The 11,776-nt window shown below is 36.3% G+C and overlaps 2 protein-coding genes across 2 annotated transcripts; both read right to left on the bottom strand.

The window, feature by feature from the left end:
- Window positions 1-6: 6 nt before the first annotated feature.
- Window positions 7-3,841, bottom strand: LOC145737777 (uncharacterized). The gene is made up of 2 exons (XM_081992597.1): window positions 2,996-3,841; window positions 7-2,938 (listed from the first exon to the last, which is right to left on the bottom strand). The coding sequence occupies exons 1-2, from the start codon at window positions 3,081-3,083 to the stop codon at window positions 57-59; spliced, it is 2,970 nt and encodes a 989-aa protein (XP_081848723.1). The 5' UTR covers window positions 3,084-3,841; the 3' UTR covers window positions 7-56.
- Window positions 3,842-9,652: 5,811 nt separating this feature from the next.
- Window positions 9,653-11,231, bottom strand: LOC145737504 (uncharacterized). The gene is made up of 6 exons (XM_081992207.1): window positions 11,105-11,231; window positions 10,633-10,827; window positions 10,511-10,570; window positions 10,352-10,441; window positions 10,149-10,286; window positions 9,653-9,698 (listed from the first exon to the last, which is right to left on the bottom strand). Exons 1-6 carry the CDS (start codon window positions 11,167-11,169, stop codon window positions 9,653-9,655), a joined length of 594 nt encoding a protein of 197 aa, XP_081848333.1. The 5' UTR covers window positions 11,170-11,231.
- Window positions 11,232-11,776: the final 545 nt, after the last annotated feature.

Here is an 11,776-nt window from a genome sequence, read left to right as displayed (position 1 = left end):
TGGCAAGAATAAAACATTAGTTTTACTTAAGTTTAAAAAAAGGACATTGAAAAGAACTATGAACTTGTGTGACGGCGTCTTGCACGATGTGTTCTCTCTGTCTCTGAAGAGCCAACTGTGTCTCTGGGATTTTGGTCAGCACGCCCTCTATTTGCGGTGTTGCCAACGTTGCCAACAATTGGGTGTAACAACTCTCCCCCTTTACTCTTGGAACCAGAATGGTGAGGAAGAGTAAGAATGGGTTGTGATTGGCTACAACAGTGACACTTAGGAGCACTTAGGACACGTCCTGTCCGGGAGGTTCTGAGAGGTCCAGGGGTTCCAGCCCTGGGTGTAGGAGTTTGTTCTGGGATTTTCTCTTCAGGTTCCTCGGGCTCGTCTATAGCTTCACGACTTTCCGTCGTTTTGTCGTCTCGATTAGTCTGAGCAGGGGGTCTTCCACGCTTTCTGATTGGCCGGATTGGGTCAGGAACATCGGTCTGGTTTCCTGTGAAGGGTGTCAGAGCGGAAGTATGATATTTACCTAGGACGACATTGGGATCATTCGGCGAGCTGATTTCATAAGTAGTTGGATAATTTTGCTCAGCTGACGTGAGTAAACGACTGGCATACTCAATTGGTCTCTCTTCGGGTCCCTCCCCCTGAAGCAAACATGCACCAATGGCGAACGCGGAGGCGTCAGTCTTCACGACGTAAGGCTTCAAAGGGTCCGCTTGTCTTAAGATTGGACTGGAGGTCAAGAGCGTCTTCAGCGTTTGGTAAGCTTGTGATTGGCTTTCAGTCCACATCCATTTAGCATTCTTTTTCGTAAGGTTAGTGAGAGGTCTGGCTATTTGGGCAAAGTTGTCAATAAATCTCCTGTACCAGGAGCACGTTTGAATAAACGACAACAGTTCTTTAACGTTTCTAGGTGGTGGCTTCTCAGCAATGGCACTAATCTTGTTTGGATTTGGCAGTATTCGATTAAGGTGGAGCTTATACAAGTGTAGTCGCTCGAAGACACGTTGCAAATCGGCAAGGTGACTTTCAAAAGAATCAGACAATATAATAAGGTCATCTAAGTAGACGAGGATATTGACATCCTGTAATCCTGATCTAAAGCGATCCATCAGCCTTTGGAAGGTTGAGGGCGCATTCCTGAGACCAAACGGCATTCTGACATAACGGTACGTACCAAAAGGGCACACAAATGCAGTCTTATCTCGATCGGTCCACTTGACTGCTACCTGATGATAACCAGATTTCAAGTCCAATGTTGACATGAACTGGGTTTGGCGAGTGGCATGTAGGATATCGTCAATTCTGGGCAAAGGGTATCTGTCAGGTCTGGTTTTTGCATTCAACTTACGATAGTCAACAGTGAGTCTTGTTTCACCATTTTTCTTTGGTACCAACACTACCGGCGCAGCATACGGGCTTTCACACTCTTCGATGAAACCATCAGCCAATAACTTATCGAGCTCAGCCTTGAGCTGTTCTTTTTTGACACTTGAAAGTCTGTAGGGTGGTACAGCGACTGGTTCATCATCTAGCAGTTGTATGCTATGTTCAGCATATGGAGTTGGTTCAATGCTTGCCTGAAACAGGTTATTGTTACTATTAAGCAACTGGTTGAGCTTATCTCTCTGATTAGTGTCCAGGTTATGAGCTTCGTCCTCTCTCAACAGTAAAGGATTCTGCTGTTGATTTTGTACGACATCAGCAAACGGGTATTGAGTGGATGGGGTGTCACCATAGTACCAACATTTGTTCGGTATATCCAGTACAATATTTGCAGCTGTCAGGAAATCTGTTCCTAAAAGTGTTTTACTGTGATGATGCTCTGGAATGGAATAAAACTGGATGTTATGTAGACGATTCATTAAGGAGATAGTGATCTTGAAGATATGAGCTTGCACCAATTTGGGCTGTCCGTCAGCCATGGTCATCTTAATGGGTTTCGCATCAAACGGGACATCATTGTTATATAGTACTTGCTTTAAAGTATTACCTGCAATGCTACTTTGGGCACAAGAATCAAGGTATGCACTTACCTCATGGCTACCAAGCTCAATTTGGACTTTTGGTCTGATATTATCATTTAAGTGCTCACTTGTGTCTATCAATTCAGCATTACATGTGACAAACATACTGTTTGTATTATGGGAGCTAGCTTTATAAGTGCATTTCGGGCAGTTACTCCTTACATACCCGGGTAAACCACATCCATAGCACAGCAAGTTGGAACTAGACAATTGTCCATTATTGTTTGGTTTGGAGTTGTGTTGTGGAGCAGGCTGGTCAATACTTGGGTTTAGGCTTCGTCGAGCTTCTCCGTTTTCAGGTTTAGGCTTTAAATGTGCGTTCATCCTGGCTAATTTGTGACAGTTGTCTTTAATGTGACCGAAATTTCTGCAATAAACACATTTTAGTTGTGATTTATTTTCTGCATGCACTTTAGATGAGGCAACAGGAGATCTAGAGTTGAAGGATTGTTCGACAACACGCGCAGCTTCAATCAGGTCTTTAAAAGAGGTTATATGGTCTCGTAGAACTCTTTCACGGATTCGAACATTTAACAATCCATAAATCATATCAAGCTGAACATGTTCAGTAAGGGCTGACTCACCTTTGAGTTGTGATAGAAGGACACGAACCTTACTAATGAAGATGTCAGTCTTTTCTTCTTTTTGAGCGCAGCTAAATAGGTCTAAGTAAATTTGATATGGTGGCTTAGCTTGTCCATAAGCATGGCGCAATGAGGAGATGGCATCGTTGAATGTGAGGGTGGAGGCTTTAATACCTTGCCACCATGTAGCAGCATCTTCTGTCAACAGCATGGATAATCCTTTTAGGGCATGTTCTTCAGGAATATTCAGACACTCTTTGTATACGCAAATGGCGTCAATAAAGGCATTCACATCACTATCGGGTTTTCCATTGAATCGGCTTTTACAGGCTGAAAAGTTACCTTGAGGTATCGATGTTACAGTGGGTGCAACATTCGGAGACATACGGATACCAGCTAGTAGGCTTTGGAGCATTTCCGGTGTCATAACGATTTGTTGGACAAATGGAGTAGGTTCTTCTCCGTTCTCACTCATTTTGAGAATTTTTCCTTAATAGAAAACAAATGTAAACAAAAACAAAACAAATTGATTAATGACAGATGACAGATGAAAGACGTTGGACAATTCAACTTGTCAGTTTGGAGCGTCGTGTGTCAAAAGTCAAAAATGAGCTCACAAGTCAATTTCGGTGTCACTTCCAGGAAAGATACTTATCACTGGCGAGAGGTGGCGTTGTCGGCTGGCTTGATCGGTAAAGTAGGAAGCAGGTAGAACCGGAACAACTCACTTGAGTAACACGTGGTCGAGCACTGGCGTCTTCGGGAGACAAAATGGACGTCACACCACAGGTAGAACTTGAAACGGCAAACTTTCTTCTTTCTTCGCAAAACTCTTCTTGATGGCTCCAAAGTTGGGCGACAATTTGTTAGGAGAAGAATCCGAGTGGGTTCCACACTAGTGTACGCGGGGTTTTAAACCTTTGCTTAAGGGGCAGCAGTATTTTCCCTCACGAGTAGGTTCGAAGGCCAACAAGGTTGCGATGCGGATACTCGAAGTAAAAGTCTCACTGTTCACACTGGGGTTTATTTCCAATTAAACTGGCAAGAATAAAACATTAGTTTTACTTAAGTTTAAAAAAAGGACATTGAAAAGAACTATGAACTTGTGTGACGGCGTCTTGCACGATGTGTTCTCTCTGTCTCTGAAGAGCCAACTGTGTCTCTGGGATTTTGGTCAGCACGCCCTCTATTTGCGGTGTTGCCAACGTTGCCAACAATTGGGTGTAACATTATTAACTTTAAACCGATGTTTCAAGACAAATATTTTAATTGGTCTGAGATACGGCAACGTTTTTCAACAACTTGACTTGAATGACCAACCAATATAACTCTTGATATTCAACGGCCAAGGCCGATATCAGTCGATTGTCAATTTAACTTTGGTAGGAAGAGTCCATCTCTCTCTAATTCGCTTTCTCTTTTCAACTGTCTGTTCTTGTTAAATAGCTATTCTTTGATATTAGCTACTAAATAGTATTCAAACAATATTGTCTAAAAGTTTTATAGCCAATCCATTCAAGAATGATATACTTTTACTACTATACTTTTATTTTACTGGCTCTTAACCTAGTAGTCAAAATAAATGAACGTAAAAAAGTAAAAAATTACTTCTGTCCATTTGACAATTTTTGCATTTTTGGCTGACATTTTAGTACAACAAAATACTGAAATTTTTCACAAGACTTTAAAAATAGTAAAACCTAATTAGTTAGATATGTTTAAGTTGGTTATCCTTCTAAGTTACTTTTCAAAAACTGCACTCCTACTAGTCAATTCTCCTAATGGTGGAAGTGTTCGAAAACCATAAAATGTAATATTAAAATAGACATTACGCTTGCAAGTTTGTGAATTAAATTTTAACCTTTTACTATTAGAGATCTAAACAGAAGACATCTTTCAAAAATACACCGTAATTTAGAAATTTCGAAACATCGGTAGCAATTTTTAAATTTTAAAAATCTCCAAACGTGTGTTTTGAGATACCATTCAGACCTATTATTGTATATGACACAACTAAAGTTCAAAAATGTTCCCAGCTATTAATTAATCTAGGTTGTATAAGACGTTAATAAAAACGTCTAGTACAATTTTTCGTATCCTGTATTCTGTAATTAATGAAGGAATTACTTTTATTTTCAACCAGGTATTTAATAACGTTATTTCTTATGTGTAAACCAGGTGGAAATATGAAAATTACCTGCTCTTATTTTCCACCCGGGTAAATGTCACTTTCCACCCGGGTGGATAAGATCAGTATGCGTTTTGTCATATCTGAGCTTACTTTTTATAGTTAAGAGACTGTGCCGCCACCTCTGCAACAGCTCGCAGCTCAGGTGATGATGAGTAACATCTGCGTCTTCAGAAATCTCCATGTTAAAAGCACTTTAAGAGACGTTTCAGCTCCAAATATGAAAGACAGAATAGCACAATAATGGCGTTGTCAAGATAGTAAACAAATCACCAGTCGTTTATTATGGTTGGTCATAACTACTCGTACCTATACTACCTTATTGTTAGAGACTATTAGCAATCAATATTTTAACTGAATGTTTTATTAAAAGTTTGATGAGATTTTGATAAATGGTTGAAAATAAAATAGTATACAAACCACGGTAGAAAGTTTAATTTCTGTCTCTTGATAATGTTCACAAAATAACCAGAAATTTTGCTGTTTCAAAAGAAGGTCGAAAATATTTAAATTTTTGGTTCCTTTCCAAGTTAGCGCAATACTATCAAAGTCGAAAACTTATAATAGACAGAATTAAAAAAATGATGTCAACCAGTTGGTCTCTACTTCCGACATGAATAAAAGTGCCTCTCTCTAGAAAATATTCTAAATGAGTATGCCAAGTCAGCTTTAGTTTGATAGATAACTTTTTAAAAGATCACACATTCAATTAATGAAGCCGATATTGGTGCGACACTCTGTATAAGACAGCAAACTAGTTAGGACGCCCAGTATATATTAATATAAGTTGAGTGGCCTTCAAATTCGTTATGTACTCTCGATGATTTGGCCTCCAACCCCCTCACTCTTATATGCAACTACGAAATTTGGTATATGCTCTCGATCAACTGGCCTCCAGTGAGTTATGCCGCGGTGTTGCCGCTTTTTTGAGTCGGATTAGCGGTATTTTATGCGGAGTTGATGCCGCACAGGCCATGTGTCGTTTGTATAAACGTATGAGATCGCTCCGCCACGTGGTGGAATTTTCGTGAACTACATTGTATAACTGTATATGTGTATTGCTAAAATGGCCTCCGACATAAATTTTGCGTACGGCCTCCAGGAGGCCAGAGAGACATCCTGAGAAATTATTAAGGTCGATTCGTATTGGCCTCCGATTTTTCGAATTCGCCTCCGTTTTGGAGGCGTGTGCGAATGTTAAACTATGCGAGTCGGAGGTGTATATGTCGAAATGCATATATACATAATTATACATCTGCTTGATACAAATAACATATATTAAAAGTCGGTTTAAATTTTATATATACCTATACAGGGTGATTCCAAAGTTGGTGTTTTCCTTTCACCTACGAATAGGGCTTCAAAAAATAAGTTTTTTTTTCCGTTGACGCTTTTTCGAAATATGAACAATAACGAAGATACAGGGTGTCAAACTTTTACTGAAAAAAAACAAAATAAAAAATAACAAATTTGATTTTAACTAACTACAGGTTATTCCTTATCAACAGACATAAACAAAAACAAAAGATTTCAGCCGCCTTTGAAGTAAGTTTTAATAATTTGACATTTTAAATTAAAACAGCATTTAATTTTAGGCACGCATTAAGACGGTTTTTATTTTTTTTACTGGGAAACGATGCCTCGTAGCAAAAAATAATAAAAGGGGTTTTATTTTTAGAATTGAACAAGGATTTCAATAATAAATTTTATGTTGAAAAAAAAACCAGTAGGGTAATATTTTTTTGAAAGGAAAGCACCCTGTATATCTGAGGTTAAACCATGAATATCCTGTGATTGTGGATTTAAATAATTTTTGGTCATTTGTAGATAACTTTTGTTGTTGATATATTCAAAGGATGATATAAAAAAATATATGCCTATATTGTACTCTCAAATCAATTTAGAATAGTGTGATTATCAAAGACATAATATTTATTACTTTGATAGGTGTAAATCAAATTAACATAATCACAGAAGCATTAATTTATTATAAGACAGTGCCAATGACTATTATAACGTTGGTCTCGAACAAGCAAAGAAAGAAATTACAAAAATTAATATACCAGACTAAGGAAATTTAAATCTGAACATATATTTGAGTGTATAATCAATGTTGTCAAATATAAATCTATTAAAAAATAACATAACATCTATACCTGATAATACATAATAGAATGAAAAGAAATACAAATAATTTTTTAAACTAAAAATTGACAAATACAAATTGTTGGCATATCCAAAACCAATCACAATTACTATACAAACTATACTATTACACAACACCGTAATACTAAATTACTTATACATACTTAAAAAAACACTCATTTGAACTTTAACATTATTATTAGGCACACTTATTCATTTCTAAATAATGTAATTTTAGTGTTTATACTTCGCACTCTCGGTTTAGATTTTTCTAATAATTTATTTGACTCATGGTAAAGTCGAAGTTTAAAGTAATGTTTTAAAATTAATTTAATTAAAATTGATGAGTGGTTATTAATTAAGTCACCATCATATAAATGGTCCCCAAAATGGTCATAAATTGTGGCTTCCATGTGGTTGATTGTACTTACAATTAAAAGTTCTAGTAACTTATAGTCAAATTTTTTATTAAATAAATTTTGCGTCTTTGCAAAAAATTTGAAAAATTTTTCCGCACTTTTGCATACTTCAACGATCAAATTGGACGCTTTTATTAACCGCCCATATGTCTTTCGTTGTTGCAATTTACTTATACAGGCCTCACTTTGAAGTAGCATTAAGCACTTAGCACAGTTTATGCAAGTTTTTAGTTTGCGCACAATAAATCCGGAAATGTACCCAACAATGTCTTCAACATACATTGTTAAATCCCATGTATTACAGTTAAAATATTTATATTTATCTATGTCATTTTTAATTTCAGCTTCAAGTAAAACAAAATTATTATTTTTTTCCATATCTTCCCCTTCTTCTGTTTTTGTGATACCGCTACAATTTAGTATGGCAACATTTTCAAAATCAGTAATATTTGCTGATTTTGAACCGGAAATTTGGGTTTGTACTAACAGACGCTTATGCGCTGGAAGACGTACCCAGGAAATAAGCATGGGAAGCAAGCTATTGCAGGACCAAATAAAAATAAGGCTCAAGAACTGCTAAAGTACAGCAGGAAAGAACTGAAAGACCTAACAGCGCTTCTCACAGAGCATGGACCTGTGAGGCAACACCTGTCCACCATGAAACTATTCGATGATAACCTGGACTGCAGACTATGCGGGGAGGAAATCGAAACGTTTGAACACATCATATGTGAATGTGAAGCACTTGGTCAAAGGCGACAAACAATCTTCGGGAAAACTAAGTTAGTACTGAAAGAGATACAAAGAGCACCAAGCAAGGACCTTCTTCACCTCGTACGGGAAACAGGGATAATGGACTGGTGTAACTAAAGTACCACAAACATGGGGACAGTACAATAAGCCATTAGGCTTACGTGCTATCGGGAGCTGACAGCCGACAGACCCATGGAGAAAGAAAAAAAAAAAAAAAAAACAGACGCTTATAAGCAGCTTGAAATTGTCTTGCTGTCGGATTATTGTTGAACCCACCTTTGCTTCTAATTGCCCAAAAAATAATTCTAAATGATCTTGTGAAAGTCTATAAGTGGCTATATATTTCATGTTATGATTTTTTTTAATATTGTCGTTATACAAAGACTCCAGTGACTTCATCCCAACTAAAAACCCTACAAAACCAGTTTTCCGTTTTGATTGGATAACGGGTCGTCCTTGTAATTTTAGTCCCAAAATATATTCTTTCATCTCACCAAAAAAATTAAAAAAATCTGGTGCTGTTTTAGGGGATAAATTTTGCTTAAATTTATATTTAGCCCACTTACCCCTAGAATTAAATATATCAAACAGATTGTTAAATTTCAATATAAATTCAGAGGTTGCCCTTGATTCTAAAAAACTTGGATGTTGGATGTCCTCTCTTAAAAATGTTATTGCATCTGCTACACTTCTACTTATAGTTTGAACAGCTAGTCTGACTTTCATGACCTCTCTGGACCACTGTAAATGCCTATTTCTCAGTTTGGTAGCAGCATGAAGTCCTTCAACATTTTGAAGTTCTGCCAAGTTTGAAATAAAATCCCATTTTATAGGGTCATTTGATGAATTTTCTAGTACTTTCATGGCACCGAAGCAATTTCTAACTAGTTTAATCATGTGGCAAATGTCATAGAAAATATAAACATTTTCTTTCGTCACAGGATGTTCGAAATAAGTTTTCAAATTCTTGGGTTCACTTAGTTGAGCCCCAAGTTGCTGAACTGCACTTATGTTTGCAACTGCACCATCAAATGTCAACGATTTTACAGTGACATTTGATTGATGCAAAAATTGCAAGCACTTTTTTATTAATTCTGCTTTGTCGTTTGCTGTAAGTCCGTTTGTTAGAAAATATCCTACAGGGACCTTCCAACACTGGTTTAAGCATACCAACATAAACACAATTGCTTCCTTTGCCTGGGGTAACTCTTCAGAGTCAATATGACCACCAACATCAATGAATCCCGTAAAGCCAACCATCCCATTCAATTCTCTTCCTAATTGCCATTTCGTCCATGACCAAATTACATAATAAAGTTTCTCCAGTTTTCGACGACTTGCTCTGCAAAGCAACTAATGCCTCATGAGTGAACCCAGGACTACCATCAACTGATGTATACCACTTGGAAATGGTTCTTAAATGAGGAAGGGAGTTATTAAATGTGCGCCTCACTAGCTCATAAGCTCTAGGCGAAAAAAATGCCAAGCTTAAAGCAAAAGCTCTAAGCTCAGGTTCATATTTTTGAGTGGATGGTCCTTTTAACATTCTCTCAAAAACATGTGCAGCAGGTCCATCAAGTGAAGCCTAAAAAACAATAATATGTTATAAACTAACTAGTGTTGGTTAATTATAGGGAAATACCTTAATAATTGAAGCAGCATTTTCTGACATAGATAAATTTTTTCGAAAATAATCCAAAAGACCTTTCAAACTTTTGACCCGTTTTTTAAAATACCTTACATGGTTTTGTAAAGATTTTATTTTCTGGTTTTTCTGCTTAATCTTAGTTTGAAATTGTTGGAGGTTTCTTCTTCTCTTCCTGGGAGTGGCAAAGTCATCACTAGACAAATCTCCAGGGTGTTTTCCTATAAAAAAAAAAATTATAATATATAAAATAATAATTTCACCTGATCATTTATAATGTAAATCACTTCTTTACTCTCAAATTTACGAACAATTTTGAAATTCCTTTCAATATACTTCAAAATATAACTTACTGTAATTTAACAAACCTAACAATAATAACATTCTTACCTTTTTCCAGAAACTCTAGGAGATGTTCTTTTCTTCCCCAATTGTAATATATGCTTTGTCGAAGTAGTAGTAGTAGTTGAAGATGAAGACTGGAGAGTGGAAGGGCCTGGTTCTTGTAGTTTGGCAAATAATGCATCTCTAAAATACACAGAGAAAAACTGTACAATTTCTGTAAAAAGTAGAAAAAAGCAACCAGCATGTACCTTTGATCTTTAAGATTCTCTGATAGGCTATTAACATTTTTTGTAAGTGGCATTGCAAGGGGCTCTTCATGCTCCATATCCAATGGAAGACTAAATTAAATAAATTAATAAATTAGTCCTGAAACTGAACACCCTGTATAATATAACTTAACAACCCACCTTTCAATTTCACTTAGAGTGTCAGACTTATCCACACTGATATCATGACTGTCAGATGAACTAAAATAAGTAAAATGGGAAATTAAATACGCAAAAATAATGAAATATTACAGTTTAAATACCTTGAGAGAAATGTAATATTGACATCAACTGGTACAGCATCTTGTACCAAATATTTTTTTCCATCACTCTTGTAGCAAAAACTAGACTGCTTAAAATGATTCGAACATATCAGCAGATTCTTTGGCATTGGTGCATTAACATCAATTGCCAAAGTTGAAAACCATATGTTCCTCCTTTCAACATTAACTGGGAACCTAAAAAAGACAATTTACTTTTCTATACTTATTACATACATTAGTTGAAAATCAATATGCTGTTTTCAGAATTTTCTGCTATAATTTGCTGCCAACTTAATAATCGAGTTATGCAGCAATTAAAATTGTTTTAGTTTTTGAAGTAGTTTTCACAAATATAAATTAATAAAGCAGATCTAGATCAGAAGGTTTAATTAATTTAATTTACTTGAGCCCTGCCCTACCCTACGCCCATGCTTGTGTATACATTTACATAATGGAGGGAATATAAACTTACCTGTGGAAACTTAAATCTGGGTTCAAAAATCGAGTTTTTTTACACACAAAGCACTGATGCGACATGATTATAGCACAGATTACACTTTTTTACTGAAAAATCTCACAAACTATTTAGAAACACGTGGACACACCATCAAAATACAAATCACAACAATACACTTTCAACATGGCCGCAATTTACTAGAAATACTACCACCAGCTAGGAGCTTCCCCATTGGTCAGCTTTGTATAGTCGTGTTCTGCGACGTTGCCACGTTTCTTACAACGTTTTCGCAGTTTATACGTTTTTCTTACACGTTTTCGCCAAATCATATTTACAATGTAAATTTTAAAATACTCGTATATATTAATATGCAGAACAAATGTGTTGACAAAATACACACGAAAGTTTTTTACAGTAAGACTTTCGCCATAGACTAATTTCGTCTTTCTTTTCGTCTCTTATAACTGTGTATTACTTGTCAGCGTAGTTGCACAAGCGTGCAACATTGCCTACATAATTGGCTCCAATTTTGGTGGGGTAAAAGATGTGCTAAATGCCGTTTATAATGTGACATTTCATCTTGGCACAAACTTTGATAGAATAGGGGCAGGTCTATATACGTTAGTATATATTAATGTCTTTGATAAAATACGCCGATTTTAGCAGTGTGGTATTAGTGTGTGAACC

This window comes from Ips typographus, linkage group LG14 (genome assembly GCF_016097725.1).
Source record: "Ips typographus isolate SLU linkage group LG14, UJ_Ityp_2.0, whole genome shotgun sequence".
Taxonomy (NCBI): Eukaryota; Metazoa; Arthropoda; class Insecta; order Coleoptera; family Curculionidae; genus Ips; species Ips typographus.
This window is presented reverse-complemented; position numbering and strand designations above follow the sequence as displayed.

Bases quoted from the DNA above. Each gene is read 5' to 3' on its own strand.
- LOC145737777 (XM_081992597.1), bottom strand. From the start codon at position 3,083: ATGAGTGAGAACGGAGAAGAACCTACTCCATTTGTCCAACAAATCGTT. The intron at 2,939-2,995 runs GTATGTCTCCGA...GTAACTTTTCAG, and splicing joins AAGCCTACTAGCTGGTATCC to CCTGTAAAAGCCGATTCAAT.
- LOC145737504 (XM_081992207.1), bottom strand. From the start codon at position 11,169: ATGTCGCATCAGTGCTTTGTGTGTAAAAAAACTCGATTTTTGAACCCA. The intron at 10,287-10,351 runs GTACATGCTGGT...TGTGTATTTTAG, and splicing joins GAGAATCTTAAAGATCAAAG to AGATGCATTATTTGCCAAAC. The intron at 9,699-10,148 runs GTAAGAATGTTA...ATTGTTTTTTAG, and splicing joins CCTAGAGTTTCTGGAAAAAG to GCTTCACTTGATGGACCTGC.